The sequence below is a fragment of the Aythya ferina genome, assembly GCF_964211825.1.
Source record: "Aythya ferina genome assembly, chromosome: 3".
NCBI lineage: Eukaryota > Metazoa > Chordata > Aves > Anseriformes > Anatidae > Aythya > Aythya ferina.
This window is the reverse complement of record NC_140298.1, coordinates 8,302,388-8,315,948: the sequence shown is the minus strand read 5'-3', so window position 1 is coordinate 8,315,948 and position 13,561 is coordinate 8,302,388. Positions and strand designations below refer to the sequence as shown.

The window sequence follows — 13,561 nt, the reverse complement described above, 5'->3', positions numbered from 1 at the left end:
GCTTATAGACCTTAGGGGGAGTTTTCAGTGATACATGCTCTTGACTGATTGCTACCTTTTGAAAAGTTTTTGTAAGTTTGTGTTTTTTTTTTATTGCTTCCCCCTCCCCAGCTTTGCTTTTTCCCAGTACACATGTGCACTGATGTGTAAAGTAGCTTCAAACTGTTTGTCCTGTTTCTCATTCTATTATCATATCACTTTAACATGTTCAGAAATTTGATTTCTTTAGTCCGGGGCAAGCGCGGAGTTACGAGGCACCATACATTAACACACTGCCTCTGTTCGTAGAAATGCAGTGATGTTCAACAACGACTTGATGGCAGATGTTCATTTTGTGGTCGGGCCACCAGGTGGGACCCAGCGGCTGCCAGGACACAAAGTAAGCAACAGCTGCGTTATCAGTTTGTGTGCGGGGGATAGCAGGAGAGCTCCCACGGTTATGCCAGGACGTAGCAAGGGAGACTCGGCTCTTCTGACGCGGGCATAGTTCTGTGTTTTCTGTGGCTTCGTGCAGTGGAATGCTGTCCCTTGTTTTTCTGTGTGGTATCTGAGGCAGTCATTGTAAAGTTAGGAGTACTGCTCGTGCTGATGATTAATATTACTCTTGACACTGTCTAGAAATAGTTAACTTCTGTAGTGGATATGAGTTTTTTCCAGTAGCTAATGCATATATGCCCGTGAGAGTAAAATGAAGGGGAAAATGTGTAATTCTGTTTTTAACTTCGACTCCATTTCTTACTGAAGTGTGTCTATTGCCTGTCAGTGAAGCCTGGTATGTTCAGAGTGGCTCTCCCACATTGTTTTTGTTGGCAGTGCTTTCAGCTTAAAGCATGAAATAAGATTTCCCTTTCTCAACAGTATGTCCTGGCTGTTGGGAGCTCGGTATTCCACGCGATGTTTTACGGAGAGCTTGCAGAGGACAAAGATGAAATCCGTATACCAGATGTTGAGCCTGCTGCTTTTCTCGCAATGCTGAAGTAAGCATCGTTCATCTGCTGGGTATATTTTTGTTTATGATGTACACATGCTTTAACTGTGACATTACCAGTGTATTAGGCTTGCGTGTAAACAGAACGAAAGCAATTGCTTAAAATATTCCTCTTTTTGTGTTTCAAGTATTTCAAACTTTTACCTCGTGTTGGTCTCCCCCTCTACTTCCAGGCACGCATATATTAGGCTAATGTAGGCAGTTATAAATAATGACTTTGACAGGGGATCTTTGGGCACATTGTATACTGTAATGCCTATTGATTTGATTTGTCACCACACATTACACAAAGGAATGGAGTTACTAAAAAGAATTGTCAGCTGTAGAAAAAAAAACAAAACAAAAAAAACAACAGAACACAACAGCACTGTTATATTTTGCAAGCACAGTGAAAAGTTAAAAAGAAAAACAAAAATCAGAATTTCTATGTTTGTAAATCGACGTAGTTCCAGCTCTTTTTAAACATGCTACGTCTGTCTTGTCTTAGAAAAATGACCATAAATTACTGAAAATGAAATTGCACTGAAAATTAAATTTCCCCTCATCTGTTATTTTGATGCATCTGGAAAGTGCTAAAAAGGCTGTTTACAAGAACAGGGTGGGTTTTACTCCAACTGTGTGTGTGGGGGGGTGAGAAGTCAGTTTACATGATCATCATTTATCTAGGTCTTTGATTTATTCTTGCAAACTGCATAAGAAATGCTATCGTTTCCAAGTGAACACAATGAAGCAGTTTCCCTGCTGAGCTGTCCTCGAATGTATCTATAAACTCTGATTTTTAAAGAGAAATTCCCAATTGCAGAGCTGCTATGCCTCTGAGGGATTTTTCCCTTCAGCTTTAGTAACAGCTTTAGAGTATACGTTAGTATCCGATGGTAATCCTTTTAACGTGCTGTGGGGTTTATTGCATGTAATGGTATAATCACTAGCGAACCATTTATTATATTCCATAGATTGTTTTGCTAGCATGTGATTACAAAACGATTTCTTTTTTTTTTTCTTCTGTGTTTCCGTGGCACTGCAGAGGAGCAGTCAAAGTTACACACAGAGTTTGTTCCGTACCGGTTTTTATAGGTTATTCTGAATGCCAGAAATGTGCTGTGCAAATCACGATAACTGCAAGGAGACGCTGAAGTCACATAGATTTTGCATAGACCTGGAACATAGCACAAAGTTAGGGCATTATGTCGGTAGGTGCGTTGCAGATCCCTGCTTTGGGCCTTTCTGTTTTCGCAGATGTTTTCTGCAGAGCTCAGTTTTGGGCTTTACTTTTGTGCAGAATTTTACAAGGCACAAATGCAAGATACTCAGAGTCCTGTTCTACTTTCTTTTTGAACAGCAATTCTGTATCACTGTGACTAAATGTGAATGGCCATCTAAAAACTGAATGCTTTTTTAATTTATCATTGTCATGAAAATATATGTTCAGGGAGCAAACCTAGAAAAGAGAATATCAATACTGATAACCTAGTCTTGGCAAATTATTTAGCCCATGGCAATGTGAGAAAATCTCTTGGAGAGCATGGCCAGAACCACGAAATTCATCACCCTATAAGCTTTTGCTTAAAAAAGCAGAAGACCACACAAACTTTGTGTGGTCTTTGTGGATGTTGAGCTAACCTTCCCAGTGCTAACTGATGCAGTGTGTCTGAGCCTGCAAAGTGCTCCAGTGTCTGCGAACGCCAGGGCTGCCTGCAGCCGTGATGGTGCAGGGATGGGGAAGGGATGTTGCAGCATTCCCCTCCTTGCACGATCCCAAGCATGTGCTGCACTGGGTGGAGCATGGGGGGAGCCTTGGTCCCCTTCACTCCTCGCCCCCAGGAAATCCTTCCCACGAGTGTCACCTGCAATTTTTGTGAGCAGTGGATGGTATAAAGGTCCCGATACTGATGCTAAAGAAATAAAAGACTTTTTGTCCATCCCAAAGCAGTCTTCTCCTTCATATGCTCCTTACCATAGTCAGGAAGGGACTCATTATAATCTTTGTAAGAAAATATATTATTTTTTTCTTAGACAGTGAATTGTTAAATATTTTTTTGTGTTTTACTATATAGTGTGTGTACTTACAGTGAACATCGGACAAGGTATTGCAAGATGTAACACAGGAAAGATTGACTGGTAGATAGTAATTGCTCTCCTAGTAAAATTGATTTTGCTGTTCTCTATTGTTTTAAAAATAGGGTTAAGAGGTTGTTAAAATTCATGATCCTGCTGACACACCGAGTTGGTGTCTTTAATGCATTATGTCTTACCTTAATATTGACCACTGAAGTTAGAACTGTGGTCTCACTTTAACCTTGGATGAATGTGTTACTAAACCAACAACCTATGGTCTAGCAGAATCCTCTGTTTAAGAGTAGGGTGAGACTGGAATATCAGTAAATGTCAACCAGAATCGAAGTGCATTGGCAGAATGCAAAGTGTGGAATATTGCTGACAGCTGATCTGCGCTGTCTGTTGTAAATCAGTGATATTAGTTCCTCGCTTTCATGAATATTAAACTAGCAACTTCTGTACTATTTCAATTTAAAACAGATGTCATCATTCTCTGCTGTACTAGCAGGCAAAGAGAAGTAATAGAAGGGAGAACAGAGTTGGAGAGCAAAGAGGAGAATGATGAAACCCAACAAACTGAAAGCTTTTTGGGACAGTAAAGGACGTAAGGCCTAAGCCTTTGTTGTTGCAAATAGCCCAGTTGAAACCAAGTAATGAAGATGTGTTTAAAAAAAAAGTGGGGGAGGGAGGGGTCTATGAGTATTCTGTTCTCTGTAGTCTCACATTTTAGTATATTGCTTGGTCAGTCTGCTGCTCTGAGCACATTGTCTTGGTGTGGCTTGGAAGATAGCACCCTAAACCTGCAAAACATCCAAGTAAAGCTATCTGCAACAACAAACAACCTACTAGGTAGGTACTAGTTCCCCTTGATAAGCACGTTCTCTAGTGCCAAAAACGCATTGTGTTGGGAAACCTGCTAGCTAAAACACATTAATTAGTACAGGGTTGCATACAACTCCAACTTCGCTGGAGGAAAATGTTTTTATCAACCATAAGCATCAAGAATTGCTTATCCCTGTGAAGAGTAAAATTGCATTTGACATGGTTTTAACACATTGCATTCACTAGCTGCAAATGGGTCCCTGAAGCATGAGATATTAAAAAGAACAAACTGTACAATGCTTCATTTCTCCAAGCAATGAATCCCAGCAGTTTAGTCACATAAATAGAATTTCACCTTCATCTCTTTCATGACGCTAGCATGGCAGTAAAAAGCTTTTTTTTCTTTCTCCTTATGCACCGAGACTGAAACAAAATGCTGTGTTAGTGGAGCTAGGATGTTGTAAGCATTAATAAACCTGAAAATTAGTTTTCTGTGCCTTTTGCTTTTCCTCTGTTTCATTGCCTTGTTAAAATGCTAGTAATTACGAAGATGGGTAGCACCTGATATGCTTTGATAGCTAGTCTCTCAGAAGAGAAATGCTGGTTATTACCAATAAACTTGTTCTCGCTCTTGTATTTATATATACCTCAATGAATCATCATGAATTCACCATCTTGGGACATCCAGTCCGAGTACTATTTGTAGCACCTGTTCCAGACTATTGCCTTAGCCAAGTAAGGCAGTGCTTGAGGAGCTACCTCTTGAGGAGGATAGTCTGTCATTAGCCAAAGCACCTATGGGAGGAAAACAGAGATGGAGGGGGCCAAGCTTTGGAGATGCTACGTTGTCTTATAGCATGTGCCCCAAATGTGAAATTTTATTCACCTTAGATTTAACCATGTTCTCTCCCGTGGTCTTACATGAGTGGTGAATTTAGCTTGTGTTTTCCTTATGAATTTAATCAACGTTCCCCAAAAGCAGTGGTTAGTTTTCATGTGGAGCTGTTTGAATATTCCTTGTTTGTAACTTTCAGATGTTGCTGACAAATGATCCTTGTGCATTCAGCAGCAGCATTACATGCTTGTGTTTCCTTTCAGATACATCTATTGTGACGAAATTGATTTGGCTGCAGACACCGTACTGGCCACTCTCTATGCTGCCAAGAAGTACATCGTCCCTCATCTTGCCCGTGCCTGCGTTAACTTTCTAGAAACAAGTCTAAGCGCAAAGAACGCCTGCGTGCTGCTGTCCCAGAGCTGCCTGTTTGAGGAACCTGACCTGACCCAGCGCTGTTGGGAAGTGATTGATGCCCAAGCCGAGCTAGCTTTGAAGTCTGAGGGCTTCTGTGACATTGATTTTCAGACGCTTGAAAGCATTCTCCGAAGGGAGACTCTGAATGCCAAAGAAATTGTGGTTTTCGAAGCGGCTCTGAACTGGGCCGAAGTGGAGTGTCAGCGACAGGAGCTGACGGCTACCATAGAGAACAAGCGCAAAGTCCTGGGCAAGGCTCTGTACTTGATTCGCATCCCCACCATGGCACTCGATGACTTTGCGAATGGCGCTGCTCAGTCTGGGATTCTGACCCTCAACGAGACCAATGATATCTTCCTTTGGTACACGGCTGCCAAAAAGCCAGAGTTGCAGTTTGTCAGCAAGCCCCGGAAAGGGCTCGTTCCTCAGCGGTGCCACCGCTTCCAGTCCTGTGCTTACCGCAGCAACCAGTGGCGCTACAGGGGCCGGTGTGACAGCATCCAGTTTGCTGTTGATAAAAGAGTGTTTATCGCTGGCTTCGGGCTGTACGGCTCCAGCTGCGGATCAGCAGAGTACAGCGCCAAGATTGAACTCAAACGGCAAGGAGTTATCCTAGGCCAGAACTTGAGTAAATATTTCTCAGATGGTTCTAGTAACACTTTTCCCGTGTGGTTTGAATATCCAGTGCAGATTGAGCCTGACACCTTCTACACAGCTAGTGTGATTCTGGATGGTAATGAACTCAGCTACTTTGGACAGGAAGGAATGACAGAAGTTCAGTGTGGGAAAGTGACTGTGCAGTTTCAATGCTCTTCGGACAGTACAAATGGCACTGGGGTACAGGGGGGGCAGATTCCCGAACTGATATTTTATGCTTGAATGGAAGTGTGTGGAGACAAAAGCATTTTCCTAGGAAGAACCTGCCTGGTTCAGACCTACCGATGCTTAGCTTTCTGTCTGCAGATACATGACCAGTACAGGTAATATGTCACAAACGCTGTGGGCAAGTTACTGGCTTGCCATACTTGTAGCATTGTTGGTGATAAAGTTTAAATGTAATATTCAACTTCAAACTGGAAGCTCTTTGGGAACACATAAATGTTAAAGGCTTTGTAAGAGAGGTGCCTGTTTGCCGGTGATGCTGATCCTTGCTTTGATGCATCTGTGAATCACCAGAGGATGCCCCCCTCTTGTATCTCATGGATTCTAGGACTCCTTCCACTAAACACTGTCTCTATTGATCAGTTTTCTTTCTCTGTTTCCTCCTCTCTGCTTGTAATTATTAGGGGAGACAGGGGTAGAAAATGAAAAGCCGTGTTTTATAGTTCTCTTCTGTCTGCTCTTCAAACTTGAGAGATTCCAATACGCTGAGCTGCTTTTAATCGTGGGAGCTGAAAGAAGTGCTTCAGTTGTAAACCGAAAAAAATATAGGTTTATAACTTCATCCTGTGAGATTCTTCTGTGGCCAGCTGTTGGGATGGTTGCAGGGGAAGAGGAGACAGTGAGCAGTTTTCAGGAAGCCACGCAGCATGCTGACCACAGTGCATGGACATGTTTACAGTGAGGAGGGATCTGGGCTTGGCAGTTTACCCTCAGAGTTCATCTAGGAAACCCACCTACAAGGCAAGGAAGTACTTGAACATGTTCAAATTGTACATGCAGGTTTAAGCCTCTACTCCCATGACCTAATTTTGCTACGTTGAAGTTGATTTCCTATTTAAATAGATTTTCTTTGAACCCACACAGAATAAATGGGGGGTTAATATCTAGAATTCAATACAGGACAGTTCTGTTTGATTTTGGTTTTGTTCTTATTTCTTCCTCCTAAATGTTACACAGACAGATTGTAGAGGAACAAAAGAATGTACCAATCCTGACTTGGACTTTTTTTCCTGTAATACGAGCTTTTTTCTTTTTATAACCATACATTATCAGTGGAATTTAGACAAAGACAAGAAGATTCCCAACAGTTAGCCTATATCATCAGATAAAAGTAAGGAGGAGAAAGTCTTCTCTAATGTGCTAATGGTGGATCTCTTGCAACTGCCTGTATTCAAACATCAATCAGGGGATTATGCAGTGTGGAACCTTTCCCTTATCTGAATTCTTTCTCAAGCTTCCTGTCATATGTCTGCATCGTTTCTGGAAAAGTATTAGGGATCACAACTCTATCAGGGAAGGAAATCAGTGTAAATGAGAGGTACAGGTACTATTTAAACATGAGAAAATCTTTCAGCCTTGCATTGTGACAGTTGCATCTCGAAGGGACACTACCTACTGTAATGTATCTCATTCTTATTTCATCTCTGAAGTGGGTTCTTTTTGTTGTATATGTTTTAAGAAAATGAGAGGACCAAATGATTCTCTAGACAGTCTCAAGGTTAATGTTATATCAACACATTAATGTAGCATAACCCTATATTCACTTGTCAGTTTTATAATAAAAATGTTTTCCCATATGATCTCTTACCAGTTCGATACTATTACTTTTAAGTGTTTCCTGACAGTTGAAACCCTGGCCTTTGGCCATCATAAAGTGCCAATACATCTTTGCAGTGTCCAAAACACCATCCAAGGTAAGGAAAACAGGAGTATAGACATCAAATACATTATGGCCAAAGTTCAGCTCTTCCCTCTAGGTAGTAAAGGAGAGCCAGATGAAGAGCTGCCTACAAGTTCTATGCTTTTCACCCATCTTAGTGTTTAATGTTTTATATACATACATACATATATGTGTGTGTGTATGTGTAAGCAGCATTCTCTCTGAAATGTAAATACCCTCAAAATACATAGAAAGTGTTTTGGCTTTTTTTTTTTTTTCCTTTTTGCAACAGATGTATGTAATCCAGACTGTTAGTGAAATCTAAACAGAATGCTCCATGGAAAACTCCCAGAGGGATTTAAAAACAATCCCCAGTTAATTATATTTAGATGCGCAGCCTAAATTAAACAAGAATACAGTTGTATGGACTGGAGGAAGAGTTGAAGAGACTGCAGAAAAGAATCAAAGATTGTTGAGAAGTATCAGTCATCTACTTGTAGACGACGTTTTGAGCAGCAGTTCCATTTACTTCAATACATTTGGAAGCAGAGCAAGACACTAATCAGCTGATTAAGTTTTCTTACAGCAAGAGGTTGACATAGATGTAATCATTCCGAGTGATTATCAGACTGACAAGTTGCTTGCAGAAGCAAGCTGCATTCTGAGTTGTTCGGGGGGAAGAAGGAGGTGCCTCAGCTGGTGGGACAAATCAGTGCTGCACTGGTAGAGCTAAACTCTGGTTCTCTTTTTTTTTTTTTTTTTTTTTTTTGTTTATCTGCAAATAAATGTAAGCTATCTGCTACAGTGGCTGGAAGAGATAGTTAGGAGATCAGAATACTGTATAGCTGTAAGATGTAGAAAATGAGCTATTATTTAATTATTTTTATTTGCTGGTTTTGTTAAATATTTTTGACAAAGCAGGATCAAAGCTACCTATAGCTTAATTCCTCTGAGTCCTTTCCAGGCTTTAGGAGCTGCTGCATGTAATTTTTTATTTTTTTGTTTAATGTGGTTGAATAAATAACGGACCACAGAACACTTTTTGACGCCTACAGCACAGCTTGATTCTGAGCCCTGCTTGATGCTAACAGGTACTGCTGTACGAGAAGGTGACTACTTCCAGTCACCTTAGACATCAAGGCACTTAAATAGGTGTCCAGGTGTGAATTTGGTCAGTTTAGCAGTAGTATCCAAGCTTGAACACATCAATACGGCTGATGCTTGCAGAACATCAACCTGGCATGTAAGCATAATGTCAATACAGAGAATTTTCTAGGTTCTCTTGAGCTGTACCTGGCCACCTCTGCTAATTGTATGTTTGATTTTCCTGGTGATGGGAATCTGTGATAGAGAGTATAATGTAATATACTTTCTGCATATCTAAAATAGTATTTAAGTAAGCATTTTAATTTCTACATACATATTGCACTGAACTGTTTAGTTTTTGGTTTTGTTTGGTAATTAAATACAGCTAACTTCAGATCACAGCACTCATTTGTGCTGGAGCAGTGTTTGACCTTAGCAGGCTTACAGCATTATTTATAAAGGACAGATATATAAATATGAAGTACCTCATGTTGAATGTTATTGTACTGTATCTTTAATGTCACAGTGCAGATCTTGTTGGACTCATGAATGTGTATAATCGCGTTAAACATACAAATAAAAATGGTTCTTAAATGGTTGCTTCCTGCAGTACCTTTGAAGTACAAGCTGTGAAAGCCTTTACTTAGCTATCTTTTAGCGATTTCTATTGTACAGTTGGGCACAGATATTTGTTGAGCTTATGTATTCAGAGATCTTTTGATCCCCAAAGAAGTAAAAGTCTAAGGAAAAACAAGGAAGAACAATGAAAATGTTAATCAGTTACATTGTAAAAAGGTTGACGATTAAGCTAATGAGCTAGAGTGAATGAATTCATTTATGTGCTTTATGAAAGACCTTGTCTGCTGGCATTAATATTTTAATGCTCTATTAATATTATTAAGTATGTGGAGATGAAGGGGGAGGGTCTGGAGTTTGTTCTAAAAGACAGTTGGCACAGGAAAGGCCGTGGTTTTCAGTCTCTGATCTGTAAGAATAAAGGACATGGCTCCTGCAAAGGGGCTGTTCTCTGCTGAGAAGTTAATTATGTCACGTTAGTCAGAATTCAGATTGTTTTCTTAACAATTTTCATCCAGCAGATTTGAGTCTTCATTTGAACTTTTATTACCAGTGAAGCTGAAGCCCCACTTCCTCGATGTCCATGTCCAGAACCTCTCAAGTATTATCAGCTAGTTACAAAAAATACTCCACAGCGCTATATGGAGACATGGCAATTTGAGTCTTAAGTTAGTCTTCCCAAATAAAAACAGTAACTTCAGGCTTCATCTAAAATTCTGATTAAAGTATGTTTACAGGCATCAAGCTTGCCTCTTTTGGTAAGATTTCCTAAAGTTCTTGCTGCTGTACTTAATACTACACTGCTGTATACGTGATCTAAATTCCCTCGTGTCCAGTGCTTCTCATTGATTTGGAAAAGGCTTCAAAAAGGAACTGTTCGTGTAGTTCTGTACTAATAATACAAGCTCTTAAATGTGTGGTAGGTAGCATTGTGGTTTGGTGCAGGGCCACATCTGCAGCAGTCCAGCTAGTTACGTTACAGGAGACAGGTCATTCTTTATTCAGCTTGTCCACTTCATTTATCAGAGAAACTGAGGCTGCAAGCAGTACCTATCTTATCCAAAGGAACATTCTCCATTTCTGGCTGAAACCTAAGAGAAGAAGCGCTAGGACACTTGCTTTGGAAATTGCTGCTAACGTGGCAGCCTCTTGCTCTGTGTTCACTGATGCAAGGAAGCGAGCGTGCAATCACAGCAGAAGGAACGGAGTTTGAAGTGACAAGGAGAAAAATGGAGCGTTTCAGGATTTGGGAGGAAGACGACTGCAAAAGCTGGATTCAAGCTTTGTCACAGATAAAATCTGTCTAAGTGGGGCTCTATTCCCTTTTAGTTGGAAATTCCTGAGGAGCTGACAGCCGCCACCTCTCAGGAAGACAAGGCCCCACCTGCACCAGGCTGCATGTGAGTGCTCAGCTCTCAGGTACAGGATCCCAGGATTTCTTGGCCTCTGAGAGTCAAGACACCTTGTCAGTGGCCCACAGCGAGCCCGTACCTCCTCAGGACAGCCAGTTGGTCCTGCTGTAAGCAGGAGGGTCTTGTTGGACCTCCCTGGCGCAGCACTCAGTGGAAGCCAAGGCCACGGAGCCAGCTCCTGGCACAAGAGTGGGATAGGGACTTCAGCCCGTCTCAGCAGTAGCTGGCCCCTGAAAAGCAGCAGCTTTTAAGCCAGCCTGTTCTACCGTGCCTTCAAGCAATCAGTGGGAGCACAAATACCTGCTGATTTCCTGAAGGCAATGAAAAGAGCTGTTTTCTCAAACATGGCAGTGTAACTGTGTTCAAAATAAAATTACAAAAAAGGCTTTTTGGCTTGCTGCTCCATTTCCAGAAGTCTGTTTTTGTTTTTGTTTTTTCTCCCTAAGACTTGCCCACAAAGTGGGACCCTGAGATCAGTAGGCATTGCCTTAGAGACCTCAATGAACCCAGGATTTTCATTTGCAGTGCTCAATTTGTGTGATTATTCCCAAAGAACTACACAAGAAAGGGAAATTAATTTTGAAATCACACTGTAATCTGATTACCTAAAATATAGGTAGAAACATTTCTATCAAATCCTATCAAAAGTCCTGCTCATCAGGAGATTTTCTCTGCCCCTGCCAAAGCCTTCATACTAATATGAAATGCTTTATCTTCAGTCATGAGTCTATAGGCAGAACAGTAAACCTGTTTTGAGGTTTGATGTAGATTTTTGCAATCTGCGTGTGGAATTCATAGCACATAAGATACCTAGATGGCTAAAGTATTTTAAGATAAGAAGGTGTGTAAATTGCCCACAGTCTCTTTGGAATGAAGGAATAACAAAAACATGTTTTGGTTGTAGGCACTTACTTTGAAAGAGATTCCTGAGGTCTGCTGGGCTTGTGGATAGCATCAGAAATGCATTTATATTAAGCCCCTAATTGTAGCATTTTATAATTAAATTTCTAATTGTTTTCTATAGACAAAGATAACGTAGTTTTCCTTTGGGAATCCTCTGTCCCTGTCCAATTGGGCTTATGTTTGAACATACATTGGCAAATGCAATTTTCTAGATCTCCTTTTAAAGCCTCACAGCCACTTTAAGTGCTGCTTGTGGAGCAGCAGTGCTTTGAGACCAGCCCTGGCTGTTTTCAGTCCAACAGTGAAAAAGGATGTGCATAGGGGGATTTCTTCAGAGATGATGCTGCAGATGAGTTGGGAGGAAGAGTTTCCATTTTCCTGAAGGAAAGAGACACCTGGTTTTGCCTCATGTTGATGGCCACCACCTGCTGAGCATCACATCCAACAATTCAGCAGCCAGGTAGGCATGAAATGCAATGGGACACCACTGCACAAAGGCACCAGAAGGAACTCCCACTTGCAAGGTTCTTTCAGGTGAGTTTACCTAATGAGCTGCTGATCCCAAATGAAGAAAGATCCCATATCTTAATGTCCCCAGTGACGGAGTGTTCCAGCTCAGCTGCAGAACGGTGCGTGACTGTGACTTTTCACTACTGCGACTCCCACATTGCATTTTATTGTTATTCCAAGGGGGTCTCCACCTCTCCTCTGCTCTGTGTCACACATTCCTGCATGCACCAAGCCCACACAGTGCTCGTGTGCTGAGACGGAGAGGTCTGGGAGCACCTTTTGGAAAGGGCCGGCCGAGAAGCTGGGACAGCCCAGTGCCCCGTGGGCTGCCTGCGTGACCCCCTGGGTGTGCTGAACGCTGACCCGGGGTGGCAGGAGAGGGCAAGGCATTTTACATTTCCCTGTGTAAATGTAAATACGCGTATTGCAGTGTTTGCCAGCCTCTCTTTCTCCAGCCAGTTGTTGGTTCTTAAAAGGGAAAAGGTACATAAATTCACCATTTATTTATTTATTTATTTATTTATTTATTTATTTATTTATTTTGGTAAGCCATGAGGATTACGATTCTGACACAGCGAATGTATGCTTCAGTCTTTACAAAGTCAACAGCCCCAGTGGGCTCGGGGGGCTGGGAGACAGGACTCATATCTACCTTAAAAGCGAGCATGGAAACATCTCCTTTCTTCTCTAATGCCTTGTTCTTATGAAGATGTCACGCAGTAAAATAAACTCTTACAGAGCTGGGACCTGACATGTTTGGCTTGTTTCTGTAGCACGATTTTATTTATTTATTTATTTGTTTATTTTTGTGAATAAAGGAACCAAGTATTTAGCATTTAGCTTAGAGATACTAAACTGCAGAACTGCAAGAGCATGGGGACAGCACAATATTAAAGCACTTGCAGGTGTAAGGCTATTGCCCTCTGCTTGTGTTGTTGAGCTGAGGTGTGACATGTTCCTGCTTCTCTTCCTACCCAGCAGGGCATGCCGGTAGTGGTACCCACATCAGCACCATCAGCACTTAGGGAGGAGGGATGCAGAGGGAGAGAAATGAAGCTCAAAGATCTGGAATAAGGAGGAAATGTATCTAATCAGAAATAAAAGCCCTCATCAGGCACAGACAATAGAGGATAAACGGGCTTCGGGAGAACTGTTCAGGCATCACAGGAGCCAAATCAACAGCCATCAGGTAGGAATACAGTCACGTCAACTACTTAAATCATTCCCAAAAGCTGCTTATGCTTGAGACCTCCCTAGACACTACAAAGGAAGAAATTGTTTTGCTGCCTTAGAAAAAAGACCATACATATTTTTCCCTTTTTCCTCCATGCTTCATATAGTAGTTTCACAGAATCACAGAATCACAGAATTTTCTAGGTTGGAAGAGACCTCAAGGTCATCGAGTCCAACCTCCA

The 13,561-nt window shown here is 41.4% G+C and overlaps 1 protein-coding gene across 1 annotated transcript; it reads left to right on the top strand.

The window, feature by feature from the left end:
• Positions 1 to 267: 267 nt before the first annotated feature.
• BTBD3 (BTB domain containing 3) lies at positions 268 to 9,339 on the top strand. The gene is made up of 3 exons (XM_084513530.1): positions 268 to 379; positions 859 to 977; positions 4,964 to 9,339. The coding sequence occupies exons 1-3, from the start codon at positions 299 to 301 to the stop codon at positions 5,994 to 5,996; spliced, it is 1,233 nt and encodes a 410-aa protein (XP_084369656.1). The 5' UTR covers positions 268 to 298; the 3' UTR covers positions 5,997 to 9,339.
• Positions 9,340 to 13,561: the final 4,222 nt, after the last annotated feature.

What these genes read in the sequence shown, in the direction of transcription:
- BTBD3 (XM_084513530.1), top strand. Translation starts at nt 299, where the DNA reads ATGTTCAACAACGACTTGATGGCAGATGTTCATTTTGTGGTCGGGCCA. An exon ending in AGCGGCTGCCAGGACACAAA is followed by an intron (nt 380 to 858) that starts GTAAGCAACAGC and finishes CTTTCTCAACAG; the next exon opens with TATGTCCTGGCTGTTGGGAG. An exon ending in GCTTTTCTCGCAATGCTGAA is followed by an intron (nt 978 to 4,963) that starts GTAAGCATCGTT and finishes GTTTCCTTTCAG; the next exon opens with ATACATCTATTGTGACGAAA.